This window comes from Neospora caninum, chromosome VIIb (assembly GCF_000208865.1).
Source record: "Neospora caninum Liverpool complete genome, chromosome VIIb".
In the NCBI taxonomy this organism is placed as follows: domain Eukaryota; phylum Apicomplexa; class Conoidasida; order Eucoccidiorida; family Sarcocystidae; genus Neospora; species Neospora caninum.
In genome coordinates, this window is record NC_018394.1 from 264,912 (window position 1) to 288,277 (window position 23,366).

The following is a 23,366-nucleotide window of genomic DNA, read 5'->3' on the forward strand; positions in this document are numbered from 1 at the left end:
TGAGCAGCGTGGATGTCGCAGGCTGCGAGTGCCAGGGACGTGTCAGGGAATTTTCAGCAGGCCGTTTGTCGCGGACCACCTTCCCTGTAGAAGCAGCAAGCTGTCGCGTGCACAAGAAACGCTTTCCCAATATAGAAAGTGACGTTCGTCCACGAGAAAAGCCCCGGAGTGAGGCAGTTTGTTTGCACGTCGTGCGAGGCACATCCCGCCGCTGCAACTCAGGGTTCGCCTCAGGCTCTGCACTCTCTCTCCTAGGCTTTACCCAACGCAGGCAAACGCACGACGAGTCCTGTTGCATCTTGCAGCTTCTGCCGGTGAGAAAATGCCCAAAACTCGACACCCACCGTCACCGGGTAGGGTCCGACCATGCCCATTCCTCGGGTCCGGTCGGCCATCGGGCTCTGTTTGAAGGCGCCCAAGGCGGTTTCCAATACGGGCCGAGCCAGTGCCACTTGCCGCTCTTTCCACGCATCTGCAAAACGCGTGGAGACAGTCACACAGACACACACACGCACAGTCACACACGCACACAGACACGCATGCACACTCCCCGCTTGATTCCCCGTTCCTCGAGACTCTCCTCTCCTCGGTGGCGCGCAACCACGACAAACCGGAGACGGAACGGCCGAGTCGCCAGTTCGCCGCAATTCTGAGCACGCAGAGTCGGCCGCTGGAGCAGTGGAGAGGCGTTTCAACGTGGGGATCGCCGTCAAACACCCAGCGGAGTCGAGGGCTGCTTGTACGATGCGCCCTGACACCAACTCGCGCGCCCCTGAACTCTCTGGTCCTCACATGTGGGTGGGCCACGAAAAATGCGGATGTGTCGCACGGAACACGACGGGACACTGCATGCACGGCCTCACCATGATAGGCTTTCCGCCAGGCCGCGCTCGCGTGTGCGGGAAGACGACTGGGACGAACCCGTCGGTGCCGAGCTGCAGCGAAAAGGACAAACACCCGACACTCTGGCTGTAACGCAGAACCGCCCACGCGTCGAACGCTCTCACTCTGATAAACGGACACCTTTACTGACCCAGGATGAAGCGACGAGCTGTGCTCCACCCCAGCCGCGCCCTCCGACGCTGGTTTCTGTGTCGCTTCGCGCCTCTGCAGCCGCCCCGGCAAGAAAGCGAATTGAGGCTTTCCCCCGGCCCTGACATCCGTCCCCATCGGCGTGCGTGAACTGTACCACGACTGGATCGACACTCTTGCGGATACACGCCGGCGCCGCCGAGTCCTTTGTCAACTCGGCAAACGTGCGAGGATCCCTGAACTTACCACGACTTCCAACTCGGCACGGCTGCGCTGCACTGCAGGGTGTTTCGCGCCTGAAAACGAACGTTTGCGATCGCACATCCGACAATCACCTCGTGAAACCGTCGTGCGTGGAAACCCGGGACCGCAGACGATCTTTCCAGGTTTGTCTTGGCCAGCTGGAGTTTTGCGTCCTCATGCCCCTTTCTTTTTCCGAACCAAAGGCGCACCTCCGTCGAAACCGGCCTGCGTCCGATTCTAAAAAGCAGGCAGGGCCTCCCCGCGTGCTCCCAAGGCTCTCTCGCGTTTCCCCACTGCGTCTCCCGCTCCAGCCCCTTCGGCGCACCTTCTCTCGACCTCTAAAAGTACCAGCGAAAAAACTGCACGAACCGGTTCCTTCTTTGAAACCCGCCCTGGTCAGGTTCCCGCACTGCTGCGCGTTTTTAACTCACCCAGAGCCATGTACATGGCCATGACGAGGGCCCTCGCCGGCCAGCCGGCTCGGGCGCAAGTCATCTGGTCAAAGAGATCTTCCGTTCCGTTTCCTCCGATTCTGTCGTGCGAAGCATCCACTTCGTGAAGCGTCGCTTCGTCATCTCGCCACTTTCCAAGAACGTGCGCCGGCGCTGTGTCGCGCCGTCCAGCCGCGCCCTGGCACTCGAGGCGGTAGGCGCGGACGGCTAGCCCCAAGGCCTCGTCGTGCCCTCCCTGGTGAAAGCGCCGGGCGGCTTTGAGGCGGTGGAGACGACTCGCAGTTCGGAGGGGACAGGAAAGAAGAGAACTCGAGGAGAGAAAGAAGACTGAAGGCCTATACCTGGCGAGATCTGCCGCAGCACAAAAAGCCAGCAGACACCCGGAAAGCCCACGACGCTCGTCACCCATGCGCTCTCTGGCCTCGGCGCCGCTCGCATGCAGAGCCCGTGCACTGACGGTCGGTTTTTTACCAGGGCGTTCCTTCAATACAAACGCAGAGCTCCAGTTAAGGCGTTCCAAGACCGCGTGCCCCGAGCGACAGAGGCAGGCTCCTTCGAATTCGAAGAGCGGACGGTGCCGAGCCGCGTTTCCAGCTAACAACCCGCGAAATGAAGAACCCGAGGGGTCGTGCAGGACCAAAGACGCGAACCACTGGAGCATCTGTGCAACTCAGAGTCCGCCTCTCACCTCGCTCGTTTTTCGTGGTCACATGCGCGAAGTGCACGGCTTCATCCAACGGCCTGACCGGTTCCTCGGCTTCGAGGACCTCGCGCAGTGCTTCGGAAAACGAAGCGCTCACAGCTCCCCACTCGGCGGGTTCGTCTCCGTCCAGGCGACTCATCCACAGATCCAGCTCCTACGCGACAGCCAAACACCACACACGTCGCTTCACTCCTCTCCAGAACATAGCGCAGACCGAGCTCGCCGAGAGGTGCGGACGGCGCCGCGTGCGAGAGAGAAAAATCGCCCGCATCTCCACCAGCGGGGCGGAGACCGGGGATAAGCTAAACCCGCCGTCATGCACTCGGCGAGGACGCCGAGCGAAAGGACGCATTCCCCCCTTCCGCTGGGGCATCCAGGCACGCGCAATTGCGGGGTAGCGAGAAGTTCACATGGAGGACATACGCACGACTCTATGTGTTCCAGGGTCCCTGCGGGGAGCAATCCCCGAAGGAGAACGTCCAGCGGCCGGCTAGGGTGCGGAATTCCTGCTTTCCGAGCAACACCCGCGACTCCTTTCTGTCGGTCTCACCTGGAGATTTGCGCGTTCGTGGTCAAAAAGCGCGACTGTGGCGCGTGCTAGGAGGCGCGCGCACGCCGGACTCGTCTCCAGTTCATCCCAGAAACCTCCGCGATCGTAGAGCGAAGCCCATTGCTCCGCAGCGCCAGTTTTTCTCCGAGTTCGAAGCGTTTCCGCAGCCGTCACGCTTCGCGCCCCGTGCCTAGACGCGGCGGCAGCTTCTGCAGGGTGGAGGCTCTCGGGAAGACTCAGGGCGCCGCCGAGGATTTCAGTGAGAACAGCCTGACAGCAAAAACCGTGGAAAAGCATAGCGCGCACTCTCTTCTTTCCCAGTTCTGTCGCCAAGACAGGAGATTCACAAGCGTCACGTATTTTAGGTCTCCAATGCGAGGCGCTGGGAACTCCACGGCAACGCCAACGTCACCGTTACAGGCTTTGCCGAGGTCGAGACCTCTGTCCGTGCGACCTGAAATTCGCGCTTTCCGGTTCGTTGTCTCAAAAAACGGTCCAGGATGGAGGCTCGTAACTTCGCGTGGGCTTTTCATGACCATCATGTTAAGTGCATTAAGTATAGTGGTGTCCAGCGTGAGTGTCGTTCGGAGAACCCGTCTGCATGCCTTTTTGCATGAAGATTTTGCGCAACGCTCCCAGCGCACACGTACAACTATATCTATATATCTCTACATCTATCTATCTATCCATATATATATATATATTTATATGTATATATATATATATATATACATATTTATATGTATATATATATATGTATATATATGTATATATATATATATCTGTACACGTGTGGTGTGACGGCGTGGAAAAGCGTGGGTCTCTGGACGCGCGTCTCCACGTCATAAATGCATCCAGGTCGATGTGCACACAGCTTCACATATACATATGCCTGTACATGCAGTGGATCCACTGAAGAGTTTTGCGCCTCTGTTTTTGTCGCGCGCGCACGCGGCGCAGGACTTACAGTGAGAGCCTTCCTGTCCGGCGGTGTGCCTCGTGTAAGTCGTAGCTGCACTGGGAAGGCAACAGAGCCGTGAGGTGACAAACACGGAAACGCCAGCTTGGGACTTCGCCCCCGAGGATGACAAAAAATAGCTCCGGTCCAGCGATGGAGACATCCCTCGGAGCAACTCCGTGTACACCCTGTGGAGTGCTCGGCGGCGAACCACGTGAGCGGTCCAGTTAGGACCGACAGTTCATCTGGTCTCTGCTGGCACACAAAAAGTTGGGTTTTGTAATCCCACACAGTCAAAGTGTAAAAGGGGAGTCCACCCCCGTCTAAAGTTAGCATGCATGCACAGCTTCGTTTTGCCTCTCTTTTCCCTCTGAAGGCGCAACGAGCGAAAAGAGAAAAGGAGACTCGAACTAGCCGCTGTCTTACGCTCTGCGAACAGTCTTCGGCCTCCTGTCAGCACGGCGTCTTCTCTGCGGCAGTCCGTAGCCAGCTAAAAAAACACAGCCCAGAAGCAGGGGAAAAAACTGCGTGGATCTTAACGACCTGGGCTCTGGAACACCCAGGGCCTCTGAAGGACACGGGGACTTGGAGAAAGCACTGCGAATCGCATGCACATTTTGGCGCTTTCCTCCTGCGCAGCTCTTTGATTTTTTCGGCGAAACACGTCGCGCACCCTCATTTGCGTCGCCGAGGGAACCGTCCGAGCGCCCCGTCAGACCGTGGCCCACACAAAACCGCATGCAGCTTCGTCTCTCGCCGTGGGTGTTGCCGGTTTCTGCGGCAACTGTCTCGTGGAACGGCGCCTGCTGGCAGCAGGCCTGTCTACTCTACGCGCTGACACGAATTCCACACTATGCTCAAGAAACGTGATGACGCGATTCCGATCTGTCTGTCTCCAGCGCGACGGCGCCGGTCGGAGGTTCTGCTATTTGCCGCAGAAGAGCCCGATTGAGAAGCGCGCGCGCCCGACTGTCTCAGAGACAGGGGGACACACTGCTTTAAACAGGCCAGACGGGGGCGAAACCTCACAGAGCAAATTCGTTACCTCGTCGTTCAGTCGCTGGACTTCCTCGGCTTGCCGCTGCGCCATCGCGGCTTCCAATCGGGTGAGGAGACACTGCACGTCTTTCCGTTCGGCCCACGCCCCTGCGAGCGCGACTGCCTCTGTCGCCGTGGTGCGTTTGGAGCCCAAAGCGGAGACCCCGGCGAAAGGCCCTCCCTGGAGACCGCTGGCTGCCTCAGCTCGAGCCTCGTTCACAGCCTCGGCTGCCTTGTGTGGCGCGACGCGCGAAAACGCCGTTTTCTCCTCCTGGGAAGGCCCCGAGGCCTCGGCGAGGTCGGCAGCCTCGCGCAGGAATCGGAGAAGCGCGGCGTCCGACGCGCCAGGCGCCAGGACTGAGAGAAGAGACAGGAGACAGGGGTCGCATGCGCACGCTTCTGCTCTCGTCATTCGAAAGGGTGTAGAGAGACGTTTTGCAAACGGCGGAGAGACACAAACTCGGATGCGTTGCCAGTCACCACTCTGGCCGAGCGCAGAACTTACCTGAGTACATTTTTCGACGGTAGAAGCACACCAGTGAGGGAACAGAAGGGAGAGCGAGGAACGCAGCCAGCTGAGGCTCGGACGAGGCGTCGACAGTGACAAATTCAAAAGGCAGGGCGCGGTGCTGCGCCGGAGACAAGACCGGCTCACGCGAAGAAAGAACGGAACCTGCCGAGTGTGCCTGCGCTTGCTCACAGCCACCCTCGGCTGGGGGAGGTCGGGCACCCGGCAGAAGGAAGAGCCTCGGGAGGAGGCTTCGAAGGAAAAGCGAGAGCGACGCAGAGGCCGACGGGCACGTGGCTCCCATCCTGAGAAGCGACGGGGCGGGGAACGGAAACAAGAGGAACGCGAGGTAGGGGCGTAAACGGCGACAAGGCACAGAGCGGAGGCTCGCGGGTAAGAAACGTTTAAAGGGGAGAGATTACCAGCGCTCGCAAAAAAAGTTGACGTTCACAACAGTTTCTTCTCTGGGGCTCTCACCTCTGCCGGACTGCCTTCTTTCGTGTGTGTGTGTGTGTGTGTGTGTGTGGCTTTTTGTCGATTCTCCCCTTGGTATCTGCTGTCTTCCAGTGCATCTTCTGTCCCTTGCCGTGGAACCCCTTCCTTTTTTCGATCCTTACGGCACCTCTCGCGCCTCTCAGCCGTTTTTTGTCTGGTGCTTCCCCTTACACAAGTGTTTTCCCTTCTCTCGTCTCTCCTCCGTCGCTCGTTCTCCTCTTTGCCATGTGTCTCTGTCCTCTTGTCTCCGCTTTTCTTCCTCTTTGGTGTCTTGTCTTCCTTACGTGGCGACATGAACGAGAACAACCGTGACGTGCTTGGTTCCGCCTCCGTCTGCTCTTCGCGATTCACTCTGCGCTACCCTCGCAGAAACGCAGTTGGGTCCGGTTGAACGCTGCGCCTTCCAGGAACTTCTCGCTAGCCAGTGAGCGCTCTCGTCTGTCAGTCTCTCTGTAACGATCTCCGGCGCTATCTCTTCCGTTTCGGTCGCGGCCTCGTCTGTGGGGTGTGGGGTCTCTGCGGCCACCTCGCGCGGTGACGGGGGCGCCCGAGGAGACACCTGTCCCCCACCCGTCTCCGGCGAGGATACAGGCCTCTTGGCCCTTGCGCCGACAAGGTTCTCGACCGCACGAAACAGTTTGAACCGCCCGCTGGCAGGCGCATTCTGGGAAGGCTCTATTCTGCTCGAGGACAGAGTCTTCTTTCCGTCACTCGAACCGGCGTCCTGAGAGAAGAGCCGTCGCTCCTCTGCGACACAACGCTGCGCTCGAAGCAATTCGGACCCGACATTTCTGTGGGTACCGAGGGTGGGAGAGGAACAAGGCAGAGAGCGACACGTGTGGAACGGGGGACGAGAAGACGAACAATGGAAAGAGCAGTCTACACGGCGTAGCTGGTGAGCGAGGCCTTCAGGAAAGAGGAGGTTCTTTTGAGGAAAGGAACATGGTGCAAAAGACAGATGGGCAGAAGGCGAGGCCTGCAGTCGAAGAGGTTTCTGGGCTTCCTTGAGGCAATCGCCGGAGGAGCGGAAAGGAGAGAGAAGCGAGTGAAGGGACGAAGACGGGGAGAAACGCCCGCGTGTAGACATCTTGAAGGCGAAAGAAGAAAACGGGGGAGCATGGCTGTCGAGGAAAGCCGAGCTCGCTCGAGAAAAAGCGAGAGGGGAGTTGGGAGGAGAACTACCCTGTCGCTGACAGGTGAGAAAGGAGCCTCGCATGCAAGGGAAATCCAGGTACACGAGTCGCCGGGAAGGAGGTTATCCGGATGGGCAAAACCGCGCCCGTGTTCATTTCACCGGGATACGCATCCTGGCATTCCTCTTTGCTACTCTTTTTGCGGGATCGAACACCTGCTGGTGGTCAGACGCTCCATCTGCTAGCCTACAAAGGGAAAGGCGCGAGCGCTGGGGTTTTCTTCTGCAGGCACTCGCGGACGATGGGCCACAAGAAGCCTCCCTCGAAAGACTCTGGAGGGAAGCAGGCGCAAGCGAAATCGCTTTTTGTTCAGTGTTCTGTAAGGCGTGCGTCCCGTCGAGGATATAATTCCTGACCGGTGCACGAGCCTGTAAACGGCGGCAGGGGATTATGGGATAACTTCAGTTCCTGATACGGAAGTGTACAACGAGCAGAGAGTAGGGCGAGGACGGCGCCTTCTTCCCCGGAAAACGCTCTTACGGCAGACGGCACAAAACCTTCGGGCTCTGTAGCAGCCTCTCTCTCACTGCAAGCAGAGGCTGAAACTCCGCGCAGGGCTGCGGCGCCATGGCCCCTCTCGCTCCGACGAGCCGGCTCTTCGCTGGTGGAGCCGAATCACTCACGATGAATCCGTACACATGCGCAGCCCAGAGTGCTGAAAAGAAGGTTGCGGAGGGCCGTGGCAGTGTCGACAGCGGCAAATGCTTCAATGGCCTAAGCAGAACACGAACGTCGTGGTAGATATATGCGAGTGAACATGCACACGACAGCACGAGAGTCCTCGTCCACGGATCTGCGAGACCGCAGAGCGGGAAAAGTTCGCGCCTGCGGGAAGGCCGCAGCCAGCAAGGCGTCAGAGAGTGCCAGTTTGTCTCCCTCTGAAGTGACAAAAAAAGAACGCCAAAGACGGTTCCACTGAATGACGAAGACACCGAACGAGGCCGACGAGGGTCGGAGCGCGAGCACAGGAAAAGGTTCGAGTCGGAGGGAAAAGCTGCCGGGATTTCTATGGGGGGCGACGCATCGCCCGCCTCCTAAACGCTTTGCACGGCGCTGTGCAGTGTGTACAGTAGACTTGGAAACTCTTTATACCAGCGAAAAAATCGATAGCCAGCTTGTGTTGTTTGCAGGAGGAGAAGCGTTCTCGAGCGAAATTCACGCCCGCGTTGCTCAGTTGGTCATCCGGATTGCATGCCGAAAATCGAGAGATGCGCCTCCGCATGTCACTTTTTCACAGCTGTGGACGCCCTACCCCGTTTCGAACGCATTTCTGCAGATGTCATGCAACTTTAGAGGACGATCCGTTTACCGTCGCACACGCGGCACGCCTTACCAGGCAGAGAACCGTTCCTTCCGTTGGAAAGTAAGGGACCGCGTTCTGAACGCTGGCCGAAAACAATCCCCCTGCCAGGCCTGGATGATTTGACCCCGGGGAAAGCTTCGCAACTTCAAAGGATGGCGTGGGTAAAAGACCTCGGTGTAGTTTAGCTTTTCTTTCTTTCGCACTTTTCCCACTGAATTCACGCGCTCGTCACAGTTTCCAGTTGCCGTTTTTTTTCCGCGGCAAGTGTCTCGTGTGACGAGTTGGGAATCCAGGCCCGATCCAAGTTACGTTCATATTTTCGGGATTCCGAAGCCTCAGCCACAGGTTGATCGCCAAAAAAACCTGGACCGCGCCGCTCCTGTCAGCGCAGCAGCACGTTTACCGTTTTGTCTTGGTTGGACGCATTCACACACAGTCTCTGGTCCCTTGGTTTCGTCAGAGAGTTCAACAGAGATTCACAAGACAGGCCGTGCCTTTCCTGCGTTGCGCCGGAAATTCAACGTCTGCGTCGACGGCTTTCAACCTCCGACGTGCCACGTTGTGTCCTCTGTCGATCCTGTGAAGCATCGTCCGTTTGCAAAAGGCTACAGGCGTTCCGAAGCATTTGTGAGGGAGAGGACGGCGTGGGCTTCAACGGGCGGGACTTGTGTTTGTCCAGTTCTTTTAAACTTCCGGTCGGTGGGCTGGGAAACGCACCGTCACCGTTGAAAAAACGCCTGTTCGCTACAGCCAATCAAAGCCGACCGCACCATAGACAGTCCCTCTGCTGTCTATGATAAAACACCACATTTTCGTTTCTCCCCTTTCTCACGAGGCGCCGGAACGCACGTGTGGCTGAATTCGATCACAGAGCTCAGGCACAGTTGGAAAACAGTCCATTTTTTACCGGTTAAAGGGGCTGCACTTGCCATCTGACAGACAAAACGTAAACACTTTATGTCGGCAGTCCGCCAACCGCAGAAGAGAACACGCAAACGGGGGCTTCTGGGCTCGGCGAGCTGTGTCACCGAAATCGATGCCCTCATCCTCACTAGAAACATCTGACGGTCGTTGATGCTCTACATCAACAGAGCTTGTCCACTTCTGCCCGCAAGGACGAAGGGGCGCCTCCATTATCTGCGTATATGCATACTCTGGAATTCGGTAGCGGTCCCGGACAGAGTATCCCTTAGGTTGTTCGAATCCAGAGAAAACCTGTTCACGGCTCGCACCACGCCTCTTGTCCGAAAGAAGATTCCGAAGGAATTTCTCTGAAGCGTGGGTCAGCATCGCGCCAGAGACAAAGTTCCAAAGTTGTTCTTTGATGACAGCACCTGCCAAGTTCGGGAAGGATTTGCTAGTGTCCTGGGCTTGGCAGCTGCTGGTCTAGGACAGCTGCGCAGCGTCTCACAGTCACGCACATCTATGAGGAGGGAACACCCGATTAGAGTCCCTCCGAGGAAACTGTTAAAGTGGTATACGCCTTGTGGAGCGCGTCAAGGAATTTTCCTGGCAAAAATGCAAACGCTGGTCGTCGTCAGAGAAGGTGTACCACCCGAGGCCGGCTCGACGCTGACAGCCGTTCTCGTTGAGGCTGGCGTCTCAGCCTTCGAATAGTGTGTTGGATCGGCGTCGTTTACTCTCGTGAGACGGAGGGGATTTCTTCACATCTGGGTCTCTAAGACTTTTGCTCACGTTTTTTTCTGCGGCGGGGAAACACCCGATGTTACCACGTGAGATGGCGGCGCGCCGCGAGTGTAGAACTTCCCTGTCTTTTGGACACTGCGTTTGGATTCTCGACGGGGGAAAAGGCGCATCGTGGATCGCGGCGCCTTCCCTTTCGAACATTTCCCCCCATCCATGCGTCTTTCAGTTTTTCGCGATTTCTCGGCTCCTACATGGTAGCCTACCTGGGGGCTCGGGAGAGCCTGTACCCGTTGTTGTGTGAGACGGACGGTGTTTCGCCCTCGATTGCCTCGTCCTCGGGTTTCACCCCGTGTTTCATGTCTTTCGGGGCTTCCAGAACGCCTCTTCAAATGATTCAAAGAGACATGCCGCCTGTCCTCCTCGGGGTTCTCGGAGAAAGGACGAAACGGTGTAACGCCTGTCTCACGGCTAGCGGCTGTGCGGCGGCTTCCTGGCGGGGTGTTCCGAGTTTTGACCCCACTCTCCAGGACGAGAGACAAAAAGGACCCCTGCGCCTCGTCGCGTGGTTCACAGAAGGAGTTCCTGCTTCAGAAAGTGCCCGCGACGTCTGGAACCGAAATCCAGAGGAAGAGCCTCTCTGGAACACACACGACGCAGGATTCTACCCTCCCGTTTTTGTCGCGGTCTCTCGTCGCGGGGCCGGCTGCTGGGTCAGACCCGCGCGTACCCAAATCGCGAGCCGATTCGGTTTCTGTGCCCGTCGCCAGCGGGGGAGGGAGATGGGTCTTTTCGTGGGAAGAAAGACGGCTGTGTGTCTACGACCGTTTCCGTTGTGCTTCGCTGAGATCTCTTTGTGGCGATTGCGTTCTAAACGTTTTGTGTGTTTTCTCAAGGGGATTTCGATCGGCCAGGCGCCGGCGGGGAGGCACTTGTTTTTCGCCAAAGTTTTCCCCTGGCTGATTTTTCCCAGCAGCCACACAGAGCCGATACCTCTCGTGGCAGCGTAACGCCTTGTTGTGTTTCGCTTTTTCCAGTCCTCTAGCGTTTGTGTGGTAAGGTCGTTCCTGTCCTTGCTCCGCCGCAGTCCGAAATTTCGTCTCCGTGTCGTCTGTCGACACATTCTTTCCGCGACTCCAATTGCGGACATGCAGTGGTGCCCGCAGTCGCAGTGCGTTCGACTGCGTCACCGTCCTCGGCCAGGAAAGAGTTTGCTTCTCTGTCTGCGTTTTCGTCAAAACTCCGTCCTCTCAGGACGGTATCGACCAAGAATCTATGGCGCCTTCTAGTCTTTTAAAAGCGGAGGCGGACGATGAGGAGGCGAAGAAGCCCGACGCACCGCGCGAGGACGGCGGGGACAGGGGCGAGAGGCACGCGAAAAAGAAGGATGGAGACCGCGAAAAGAACAAGAAGGAGCGCCGTGACAGCGGAAAAGATCGGCATCGGCACGAGAGGCGAGAAAAGGACCGAAAGGCATCGCGGGACGCCACGGCCGCGACAAACAGAGGGAAGGACGTTGACGAGGCAGAGAAGAGCGAGAAGAAAAAGAAGCTGAAAGACGAGGCACACAAGAGAGAGAAAAGAGGCCCAGAAAGGCCGTCCGAGACTCAGGACACGGACGGGCACGAAAAAGACAGACGCGGCAAGAGAAAAGAGGCCAAGAGGGAGGGACAGGATGCGAGTGCACGACCTGTGACGGAGGATGGGGAGGATGTCCACATGGAGGAAGACAAGAGAAAAGAGAAGGACGACGATCAAGGGAGGAAGGCGAAAAAAGAGATACGGAGAGAGGGAGACAGGCGACGTGCGAAAGAGAAGGACGACAAACACAGCTCCAGTCGCAGCGAGAAGCGAAAGAGAGGCAGATCTCCAGAGAGATCGAGAGAAAAAAAGAGCTCAGGAGGAGGGGATCGCCGAAGAAAGGAGAAGGACGGCCGGAAGGGTTCGGCCTCTGCGTCGCGTCCTTCGCTATCGCCGAGCCTCACGCGTCCTTCCTCGGCGCCGAGTCGAGGCTCCAGTCTCGCGACGGAGGCGCCGGAAGCCGCGCGTCCCGGGGCAAGGCGGCCTGCATCTCAAACTGGAGAGACGCCCGAGAAGCGGGAAAAGGGGAGAGGACGGTCCTCGTCTCGCGGTTCCAGTCGCGGGTCTCCATCTCGAGAAGGCGACAAGGTCGACAGAAGCCGGTCTGCCTCTCCGGGGAGAGACAAACGAAGAAGAGACAGCCGAAAGAAGGACTGTGAGAGACACCGAGCGCACAGCCGTCACCACCGCCACAGACACCGGAGAGAGGACGAGAGAGAGCGAAAGAAGCGAAGAAGACGGTCTTCCAGCGGAAGGTCTTCCTCGCGTTCGTCTTCCGCGTCTCGGAAGAGAGACAGATCCCGACGCCGGAGAAAGCACCGACACGACAGGAAAAGGAGACATCGCGACCGCAGCTCGTCTTCGGGCTCTTCGTCTCGAAGTTCTTCCTCGGACAGCGACGCACCGCAGGCGTCCTCGGATGCAAACACGACAAAGCAAGAAGGCGACTTGAATCAATCGAGCTCGGTGCCTCTTTCCACAGCCCCACCGAGCCTGGCTGCGCCGGCGTCTGGCGACAACCCGCCGCTCTATCCCGTTCCTTTCTCGTACCTTTCACTTCTCTCCGCTTCGCTCCGGGCGCAATCTGCCGGCGAGGCAGCAGGCGGAGGTAACGCCTCGAGTGCAAGCGCTCCTGCGACGACCGACCCAGCACAGGCCGCAGCCTCGTCTCTTCCCTCTACCGTGGGGTCGTCCTTTTCCTCGGCGCCTTCCCTTTCCTCCGCCGCAGCGTCGGCAAGCTCGTCTGCCGACCCGGCGGCTGCGGCGCCAGGAGCGCTCGGAGGGTCGGAACCCAGCACATCTGTCGAGGAACAGTTAGCGGCTCTGAAGAAGGAAATGGAGGAGGAGAACGAGAGAAGAAAGCAGGAACAGCAAAAGGAGTTGGACGTGATTCTAGGGGACAGAGCGGAGACGCCGCTGGCTATGGAGGTAAGCGCGTTCATGCCTTTGAATGGACAGGCTTTCTTGCTCAAACCCAAAACTGACGCGCATATACCCTTCTTTGCACGAGATCCCGCCTGGCACCTGGTGTCTATACGGCCCACTTCTGTGAGGCGCGCGCGGCGCTGTAGATCCACTCTCCCGCTTTTTCCTCGTGGACTTTCTTGGCCCTCTTCGTCTGTTTGTGGAGACGTCGCCGTGTCCTTCTCGTCGCTCGCCTCCGCCACGTTCCTCTTTTACGGCCGCCCGCAAGGGCCGAGGCCGCATTGCCTTGACAGTCGCGGTGCCTGCAGGAAACTTGGAGGCATGTGGTCGCGCTTCACCCAAAAACCCGCAGAAGAAGACGCCTCTGTCTCGGTTCGGATGCCCCATCTGCACTCCTTTTTGGTGCATGCATTTGCGCATTTTCCAGGTCGCTAAGGAAAGCGAGGCTCATCCTGAGCCGCAAGAAGCCACCAAAACGGAGCCGCCTCCGCCTCCGCCCCACCCTGACGAGGGTTTCAACGCAGGTTGGAAACGAAACCAAACACACCAAAGTGAAGAGACTCCACACTCCCCAGGCGCTCAGCCTTTGGCGTGCACTGCTTGTGTCTCTGTTCTCTTTCCTCTGCTATATCTGTTCTGTCGCTTGTACCCGCATCCACGCTCTTTCCCACCCTGATTTTCTCCACGTGTGTCCACCTAATGCTTTCTTTGCCTGTCGATGTGTGTAGTAGTAGTAGTCGTCGCTCTGTGCGTGCACATGAATGAACCGCCGTCACTCCCGTTTCTTGCGACGTCGCGCTCTTCACAGCTGCCTGCAGAGGCGCAGGAAAGTCGAGGGGCGATGACTATAGCACATAAACAGCATGTGTGCACTCGCTACAAAAAGTTCCCTCGTGGAACTGGAGCACGAGAGCGCTGAGGAGACGTTCCTACATGAATGCGCCCCACATATTTTCAACTTTTCGCAACCTCCTCGAGAGGCCAGATGCACATTGGCGATGGAGAGGATCCTTGCGGGCTGCGTCATTCCATTTTTTGCTGGGACGCAGCGACTGGGGAGGCGACGCATTTGCGGTCGAGTCTTAAACCCCGCAATTCTTTGCATGCAATGCGATCTTTCTGCTCTCAGACGAGAGACTCGGCGACGGAGTCGCGCACCTCGAAGACCAAGAAGTTGTTGTGGCCTTTGCCGGCCCCACAGCAGACGTGCACGACCCTGCGTCCTTGCCTCTGCCCGTCGCCGACGTCGTCGGGAGCGAGCGCGTTTTGCACTCTGCAATTTTAGGCAACCTCCTTTTCCTCGGCTTCAAGCGCCTCATGCCTGTCCAGAGACACTCGATTCCCATCGGCTGCGGTACGCGACAACGAAGCCTCTCGGCAGCCCCAGATAGAGAAGAGCCCAGTCGGTGGACGGGGCCGTGATGTATGGGCCTTTCTCGCTCGTGTTTTCGTCTCGGAGAAACCTCGAATCTGTGTATCTCAGAAGCTTGTTACGTTGGCCGCACTTTTTCCCTTTCCTCCATTTCTGTCTCGGTGCCGCTCTCGGCAAGCGTCCACGGCGCTCCGAAGGCGTGAGGCGTGGGCTTCATGCATGCACGTCGAAGGCAGAGGAGATAGACACTTCTTCCCCTTCCTGTCTTTTTCTCGACTGCATTCACGCCTGTTTCGCTGCTTCGCTCGGCGAGGCCTCGGCTTTCCTTTCTCGTGTCGCCTTGGTCCCGTTTCTCCCAGATTTCGCGGGAGGCTCCATTTCGCCGTTTTCCCCTGTCTCCCCGTTTCGTGTCTCTCTCTTCAGCTGGGTACGATATCTGCGGCTCAGCCGCGACCGGGAGCGGTAAGACGCTTGCTTTTCTCGTCCCCATGGCCTCGCGACTCCTCAAGATGGGACCGATCGACCGACCTTTCTTCCCCGGCCCGCATGCGCAGGTGAGTAGGAAACAAAAAGAAAGGTTCCGGCTGGAAAGGCCAGACCCTGTACACACTCCCGCGCGGTTTGTTTGGTCTGCGTGTGTCTCTCCACCTCAACGTTTCGAGGTTTCCTTTCTCTCTGCGAAGAACGAGGGACAGGCGGTCGACGAGACGCGTACACCCGTGCATTGCCCCTCACACCGCCCTTCAGACGAGTCGAGAGGTTCCTGCTTGTCGCTCTTGGCCTTCTCTTCTGCCTCTTTGCCAAGTCCGTGCTCACCTCTCTCTCCAGTAACGCCGCCTCGAGCGCGGATCTCTCGCTAAGGACTTTCCTGCTTTTTTCGCGAGCGCGTTTCCATTTTCGACTGTCTGTTGGAGCACTCTTAGGTGTATGTCGCTACCGCAGTGGAAGGGACATTCGCACACGCTACACATGATTTCGACGTGTGTGCGCTGGACGGTCTTCCAGGCTTCTCCAACAGGCGTCGTTCTGGTCCCGACCCGAGAGCTCGCGCTTCAAATCGGCGAGGACGTGAGTGACGCCTCTCAGCCCAGTGTCTCCATTTTGGGAGAAAGGAGACTGGCAACGGAGGGAGAAACGGAGGACGGACGCGCGACCAGCCTTTCCAGCCCGCGGGGAGAGACATGCATGCAAACACGCATTTGCTCTTTCTTTTCGGTCTAGAGTCGAAAAAACTGGGGTGGTGGGACCGCGCAACTCGGAGGAGAGGCGCAAAACGCAAACAGAAGGGGGAGATGCACGCTTTTAGAGAACTCACGCGTTTTCACTTTGGACCCGTGCTCACCCCACGGAGAAGAGACGGGGGATTTCCAGTCGGAAAAGCGAGGCGTCTCTGGACAAGGAAAAATAGAAAGCAGGTGAAACAGAAGACCCAAGACGAAAACCGTGCGCTCCCCGGTCATCTCTTTTCCGCCATGCTTTCCATTTCTCGCTGTAGATCGCTTTTTTGCCTGGTGTCCATGCCATGTCCAATTCAGATTGTTCGGGTCTGTCGCGGCACTGGCCTCACCCACATCCTCCTGATTGGCGGCATCCCTCAAAAGGACCAGGTGAGAGACGCTCGTTGCAGGTAACAGCCTGTTTCGTTTGCTGAAGAGAGGGCGAGGCGGGTTTTCCCCGTCTATTCTAAGTTAGAGAAGGCTCGACGATCGCGTGGTGGAGGACGTCTTGTGCTGTTCGTCCTCTCAGAGTGAAAAGGATTCTCCGCTCGGGCGAGGGTTCGACCGTGACGAGGCGTGACCCGGGGAAGAACTCAGTAGGAAAGAGCCTTCTCTGTCTTTTCGTTGCTATCGGGCACACGGGAAACAGACTCTCGGCTGTTTCGCGCGTGTGCGCGGCGCAGAGAAGGCGTTTTCGAGTATGCATGAAAAATTTTTTCGTTTTCAGGTTGATCTCATCTCCAAACAACAAATCGACATCGCTGTATGCACACCCGGGCGCTTGGTGGACATGTGCGACATGTGCAAAATTTCCCTGAGTTTCGTCGCCACTCTGGTTCTGGATGAGGCTGACGAGATGCTGAATCTCGGCTTCCGAAATGTGGTAAGACGACTCGCCGCACGTTCTCCACTCTCGAGGGTTCGAATCGCCGGAGGCTTTCGCTTTGGTCCCTCACTCTGGCCACACAGTCGCGCAGGAGGCTCTTTTTGCGGGAATGACGGAGTCTGAATCGAAGCGCGCACGTTCGCATGAAGTCTCGCCGCAGCGTAGACCCGGCGGAAGCCTCCTTCGATACTTGGCTTCTCTTCCTGGATGTCGATCACCTCTCGGGGACTGCTTTCGCGACGGCGACGGCGCACAGTTCCTCGCGTTTCCACCCGCGCAGTCGTGTCGGGTGTACATGCCCCTCGTCCCGGCGCTCTCTGTTCCGAGACACGGGGGAGCGGGGGGGGGGGGATTGCATGGTCTCTTCCGTTTGAAATGCTTTCTCAATCGCCGTGCTTCGCGCCTTTGGGCGTTCCGGATTCTCTCTCGGAAGCGCGTGTGAGTTGCATTTCTGTGTTGCGCAAGGCGACACTGGCCAGTCGACTTCTCACACGGGGGACGTGAGCGTCTGATCTTTTCTTCCTTCTCTTTCTTCAGATTATGTCTCTCGTGAAAGGCCGAGACCTTCCGGACACGCGACAGACAATGCTCTTTTCGGCGACGTATCCGCCGGACTTGCTGAGTCTCCTACCGATGCTGCTGAAGCCGGCGTACGTTCGCCTCTCTGTGGGCCCCGCCAACGAGACTGCTCCAGGAGGAATGAACGCAGCTGCGAAGAACAATTTGGTGAAACAGGTGAGCGCCGGAGGCGATGGCGAGTGGAGCCGGAGGCAGCCGTCGAGCGAAAAGAACGCGGGAAAAGCGAACCGACGCGGAATCTCCGTTTCACGACATGTTCAGGGGGGAGAGGGGGGGGGGGGGGTTTAGGTGGAATCGCGGGGAAGGAGACTGAGAGAAACGGTGGTCCGTTTCCTGTTTTGCAATCGAGGCGAAGGTGCGGTAGGTACAGCCAAACACAAGCCAGTGCAGGCCGTTAAATAAAAAGGTTTTCTTTCCGACTTTTGTGTCCCTCACGGGACGCTCTTTCGTCTTGGCGAAAAGGACGCATTCCTCGCAGCGCCTTCACTTTGTGCTTTTCGGGAGATGCTGTCGTGTTGCCTTTCCTGTTCTGTTTCTCTCACGCCGTTTCCCCCCTTTTTTTTCGTTTTCCGCAGATTGTGAAGCAAGTGGAGGAGCCGCTCAAGGCGGCGGCGCTTCGCGCGGATTTGGAGGAGTTTTTCTCGACGTCGAGAGACAGCCAGGCGATCGTCTTTGTGCGCAGCAAGCGAGCGATTCACCCGACGGCTCACACGATTCGCCTCGCAGGCATCCCCGCGGAAGTCCTCACTGGAAACCGCACGCAGCCGGAGCGTCAGCAAGTCTTCCGCAATTTCCGAGAAGGCCGGTTCCCCGTCCTCGTCGCCACGTCGATTGCGGCGCGAGGTCTGGATTTCCCGAACGTCGGTCTGGTGATCAACGTGGACATGCCGCAAGAAATGGAGCACTACGTCCACCGAATAGGGCGCACGGGGCGCGCTGGAAGAGCAGGCGTCGCCATCAGCTACATGAACTGGAACGACAAGAAGCTCGCTCCGGCGATGATTCACATCCTCAAGCAGCACGACGCAGAGATTCCGCCGTTCCTCCAGGACATGGCCAATGAGTTCTAGAAAGCGGCGGCTGGGCCGAGATCCACGGCACCAGCAGCCTCGAGAGACACACAGCGCCTCTCCGTTTCGAAAGCGTCGAAACGGCAAACCCGAGAGAAAAGGCGAGGATTTTCGCGTCAGTCGCGGCTGAAGAAAAGGAGAAGCTGGGGCTGAGGCGGGAGACAGTCTGAGGAAACCGCGTGGGCGGGGTCCGCGTTTTGAGAGGTGGGAAGGCTTTTTCCAGGCTTTCGTGACGCGCGACGCGAAGACGAAACACATTTCACAGCAATTTTTGCTCGCTTCTGTCCTGGCCGTTTCGATGCATGCGCTTCTCCTTCGGGATCCTTCTGACTGCCGAGAGAAGCGCATGCATTCAGTCTCGGAAAACCGCTGGTGGGCTAAGCCCGAAAACAGTTCACGTACGGCGCTAGGAAGAAAAAAGGAGACTGGGTTCTTAGACCAGAAAAAAAGAACAGGAAGGCCGGAAGAGTCGACGCGGCTTCCGACACACATGGACGGGTACAAAGAAGGGTAGTATTTTTGCTCCGTACGAAGCCCAGGCAGAAAAAACATACAGCGCATGCAGCTAGAGAGGGAACGTCTCAAGGAGGCAGTTTGTTGCGAGCAGGATCCGCTCCAGGATGCAGTCTCGTCTTGGACCTGGACGAGAGCATAGGGGAGAGACACCGCAATGTCAGTGCGATCTGAGAACGCACCCTCGCGATATCTCAAACCATTTCACGAAAAAATCGAATTTCAGCACGAATGAAGTGTTGCCAACAGGGCGTTCGGGGTCATGGTCTTCCTCTCTTGAAACATGCCAGGATCAACCTGGAAGTCAACTTTACAATTTACGTGTATTTGTCTAGAGGCCGAGATATACCGATATATCTATATATCTATCTATATATGAACATATATATATATATATATATAAATCGATATGTAGATATCCCAATACAGGTGGAAATGTGTGGGTCGCACGCCTTGGAAGACGGCGACAGAGAGGTGGATTTGACGGTGCGTTGTCCAGAAACAGAGTCAGAAAGAGGTGAATTAAGGCCTGCGCGCGAAAGAGAGGAGAATGTTAAGAACGGCATCTCGAGTGCGGAGAAAACTGAGGGACTGGAAAAAGCCCGCCGCCCGCACACATGCAGCACACGAAAGAGCGGCGGAGCGGCAGACGATGAAGACTGCAGAAAAACCGGAGAGGACTTGAGACTAGCATTTTCGAGGCTAAGAAGAGCGAAAGGAAGCCTCGTCCGCGAAGAAGAAATGCGTCTCACCGGAAAAGGCATGGTTGCGTCTTTCGAACAAACAACTCCCCTTTCCGCCTCATCGCGCGATCCCTTTGGTCTCTTGTTCCTTGGGGAGTCCGCTTTCTAAATATCCGAAAAATCCTTCCCTTCTTTTCTACTTTTTTCACCTCCCGATTGAGACCACTGTCTCCTGTCTTGGGCTTTGTCAGCCTTCTTGGAAGAATAACGTTTCTCGAGAGTTCGTGTACCTGAAGCCTTTCCCTGTGTATAGGCGGAAAGATCGCGGCTCGTCCTCAGTCCTGGCGGCGTTTTGTGAAGTTATCCTTCTCCAGTGGCAAATGCAATCTGCTTGCTTGCCTTTCTCTTGCAGAGCCGCGCGACTTACATCTTACATGGTAGACTGGCTACTATCTGGGGACTGTTCTTCTCTCTCTTTCTTTCGGGTTCAGTCTTCTTTCTCTCCGGGCTGAAAGAGAGCTTGGGAGCGGCTCGGCATTTGTCCGAAAGATCACCAGTTCGCCACATTTCTGTCTGTCCACCTTTCAAAAAACTGATATGATACACATGCATTCATACCATTCATATAGAGTATATATATCTACAGATCTATATGCGTAATAAATATATATATATATATATATATATATATTTACATTTGCGTAGTGGGCGCCGCGACGAGAGAAACAGAATATTACTGTATATGTGTATCTGAGTATCGTACGCTGGAGGCGACGCGAAAAGAAAACAATCTGTATGAAAGCTGTGTGGATATACACCGGGACTGTGTATTATAAGAAGCAAACAAAGAGATCCATAGGTCAACAGCCACAGGAATTTTGGTATAACGAAACGCTGTGTTGCACACTTTTTTTTCAGTGTGTGTGTCGCATGCACGCGGTTCAAAAAGCCCCTGTGTCTCTTTCGCCCGCGTTTTTGTCGATTTGTTCCTACTCTGCGTAGTCGGGGAAAACATTGAATTCTGTCGTTTTTTCACTTTCCGTCCTTTGCTCTCTCCATTTCCTTTCTTCCTTTCTCGCGTGCTCTCGGTAGCGCAACCGCAATTCACGTGTGCTGTCCAGCTTTTTCCCTCTCCTTCCTTCTCTGCTTGTCTCTGGAACCAGAAGGCTGAATTCGAAGCATTTGGCGCTTCATTTCCCCGGTTTTCTTCCTATCTTTCCCCCCAGCGCGTGTTGCAACTTTCAGGTGTATCCGCACCTTTCCTCACTTTTCCCGATCTTTTTCCGCGTTTCCAGCTCCCGAGTCGGTCATCCGAGGCTCTTTACGGCGCAGGCAATTTGCCTTTCTTCGTGTACGTTTCTTCTTTCCTCCACGCTCCCCTTTTCCTGCTTTTACGCGGTAAGGCCGGTGGAAGACAGACGGGAAAAAGACGAAAGAAAGACGCGAGGCGACGCTCTCACGCCTGCCTGACACCGCTCGCACAAGGCCCTTGATTCGATTATCGCCGGCCATTTTCTTTGCTTGTGTTTTCAAAGTCCACAGAGCTGAACACAGAGAGGAGGAACGACAAGCACTAAACAACTCGGGTTTCCTATGCAACTCGGCCAAGACATTCAAGTATTCCCCCTTCGTCTCGTTGGGGAACGTGTAGAACAGCCGTCTTTTTTTTTGCCGTTTTTTTCAACGAAAACAAAGAGGGAAACCGCGTGTGCACTCCAAGTCGAGAGAGAAAGGCTTTCGTCTCGTTTTTCTTTCTTTTCTAGGAAAAGCTTTCTTCTCTCCCCCAAGATGGATTCCGAAGTCTTCGGACAGGTTTCTCCTGTCCCAGCTGAGGAGCTGGACATGCTGAAGATGATCTTGACGCCCTACGAGGGAAAAATCATTAAACACACGCCGGAAACGTACGTCCATGTCTTTGCATGCTCTCGCACCCCCACTTTTCCGCACAGACAAACGGCGGCAGCGGGGAATTCTCGGTTGCTTTTTTGTGTAAACTTTGAAATCAACGATCCATGCACATCTGCGACTTGCTCCTGGTCGCGCGTGCTCTCGCGATTCTTCTTCCTCCCGATGCCCCTCGACAGACGCGAACCAATCCAGCTGTGTGCGAACGCCGCGAGCCGTCGCGTAGATCGACATCCTCTCCACATGTCGTGGTCCATCTCCCTGTACTGAATGCCTATCTGTATAAATATGAAGTGGATATATGTTTACCTGGATATTCGTGCATCTGCAGATGTGTGATGCTGGCGCGTGCACTGACCCTCACTTATCTTTTGCCAGCATGTTTTTCGGAAGTCTGCCGTACACGTATATGCTGGTGACAACTAGCGGTTCATCTGTCCAGACGTGCGTGCATATTTATAGTTGAATTCCTGTGATCACACGAGTTGAGAACGTCCTTGTTAAAAAGTACACACGTGCGTTTTTGTGTGTTTGTAGGGAATCAGCAGTTGTGTTTTTTCCAAACAGAGAAGCGCTGGAGGCTTTGAAGGATATCCCGAGTTACAAAACTGTCGAGATTCCACGCCCACAAGACGAGACGCCCCAGTCCCCCGCTCCTGAACCTGCAGAGGAGGAGAAGATTCCAGAAGGCGAAGAAGCGCAGAAGGATCCGGCGGCGGCCGCTGGCGAGGCGGGTGGAGAGCACGGCGAGGAAGAGGCGACGCCCGTCGAAGACGAGTGAGAGGAGGGAAAAGAACGCGATACGAGACGCAGCAAGCAGAACTAAACACACAAAGATGAGAGAGACAGAGAACAGTCGCCCAGAGATGGCTGCAAACAGGTTTGCCCTCACTTTCGCGCTCTCCGTGTGTGTGTGTGTGTGTCACCGCAGGGTGGACCAAACCGTCGCACAGGTCAGCACTCTGTTTTCCTTTTCCTGCGTTGTTCGCTTTTCCCTTTTCCTTGCTCGTCCTTCTTCGCGTTTGCTTCTCTCTTCACACTTCCAGCTACCCCCTGTTTTCAGTGCTCTGCGTACCTGGCACTGCGGCGTCATGTAACGACAGCTCTGCCTACCGTGCGTGTGCAGTGTTTGTTTGGTCTCGCCTGCCTCGCCGCGAATCGGATTCCCCGCCTCTTTGCGTCGTCTCTCGCTTGTCAGTGCGCATTCTCGCGGATCGTGCTGTCCTTCTTGCGGCGTTTCTTGCTGAATCACACAGAATGTAGTTCCCGAGGCGACAGCGCATGCGGCAGAACAGACTCCTCGACCGCAGACCGCCGTCGAGACACCCGCCGTCGAGGGTGTGAAGAGGAAACCGCTTCCGGCGAATGATGTGTTTTACCTTTTTGGAGACGAAAAGTAAGGACTTCCATTTCTAGGGTGGATGTGGCTCTGGCGGCGTGTTTAGGCGTTTCGGCCTATCTCCCCCCTTCGCTTCTGCTCTGGTCAGTTTTTTTCGCGGATTCTCTCTTCTCGCTTTTCCTGCGTTAGACTCGTGTTTTGCCCCGCGCTTCTCGAGGCACGGGCCGTCTCGCCCTGCCAAGGAGGACTTCTGGGCTCTCGGCGTCACCAGCGTCTCGAGATTTGCTTCCTTTTCGGGTTCTCAAATTTCTCTCTTTGCAGCATCGTCGTGCCGACATGGTGCATCTTTCTCCTCGCCTACTCCGTCCTCGCCGTCTTCGGCGTCTGCTGACGCTTCAAGTTTTTTCGCGCGGGGCAAACACAGTCAAAAAAGGCAGCGGAACGTTTGTTTGTTACGCAGTCTCGGCTTTTCGCCTTCCCGACGCGCACCAATCGCCGCCTTCTGGACTTGCGGCTCGCCGCCGCACACTGTGTGTCTCGACACACTTCACAGAAGCCATCCTGTTTCGGTATGTGTGCGTGAGCGAAAGCGGCACACACAGACCAGATACGCATGTGCTTCTATGACATGTCTCAAGTGCATATACATCCATTGGGCTCCACGCACACTTGAGACA

At 56.5% G+C, this 23,366-nt stretch overlaps 3 protein-coding genes across 3 annotated transcripts; 2 read left to right on the top strand and 1 right to left on the bottom strand.

The window, feature by feature from the left end:
• Window positions 1–346: 346 nt before the first annotated feature.
• On the bottom strand, window positions 347–5,788 carry NCLIV_024120 (conserved hypothetical protein; the record flags this gene model as incomplete). Its single annotated transcript, XM_003882607.1, has 10 exons — window positions 347–472; window positions 864–935; window positions 1,279–1,328; window positions 1,707–2,078; window positions 2,416–2,584; window positions 2,981–3,250; window positions 3,948–3,997; window positions 4,365–4,428; window positions 4,984–5,333; window positions 5,482–5,788. The coding sequence occupies 10 exons, from the start codon at window positions 5,786–5,788 to the stop codon at window positions 347–349; spliced, it is 1,830 nt and encodes a 609-aa protein (XP_003882656.1).
• A 5,606-nt stretch (window positions 5,789–11,394) lies between these two features.
• NCLIV_024130 (putative ATP-dependent RNA helicase) lies at window positions 11,395–18,249 on the top strand (the record flags this gene model as incomplete). Its single annotated transcript, XM_003882608.1, has 9 exons — window positions 11,395–13,128; window positions 13,553–13,649; window positions 14,255–14,479; window positions 14,921–15,051; window positions 15,503–15,565; window positions 16,033–16,104; window positions 16,442–16,597; window positions 17,138–17,335; window positions 17,755–18,249. 9 exons carry the CDS (start codon window positions 11,395–11,397, stop codon window positions 18,247–18,249), a joined length of 3,171 nt encoding a protein of 1,056 aa, XP_003882657.1.
• A 2,984-nt stretch (window positions 18,250–21,233) lies between these two features.
• Window positions 21,234–23,080, top strand: NCLIV_024140 (hypothetical protein; the record flags this gene model as incomplete). Its single annotated transcript, XM_003882609.1, has 5 exons — window positions 21,234–21,346; window positions 21,888–22,127; window positions 22,282–22,303; window positions 22,607–22,746; window positions 23,011–23,080. The coding sequence occupies 5 exons, from the start codon at window positions 21,234–21,236 to the stop codon at window positions 23,078–23,080; spliced, it is 585 nt and encodes a 194-aa protein (XP_003882658.1).
• Between the last annotated feature and the right edge of the window lie 286 nt (window positions 23,081–23,366).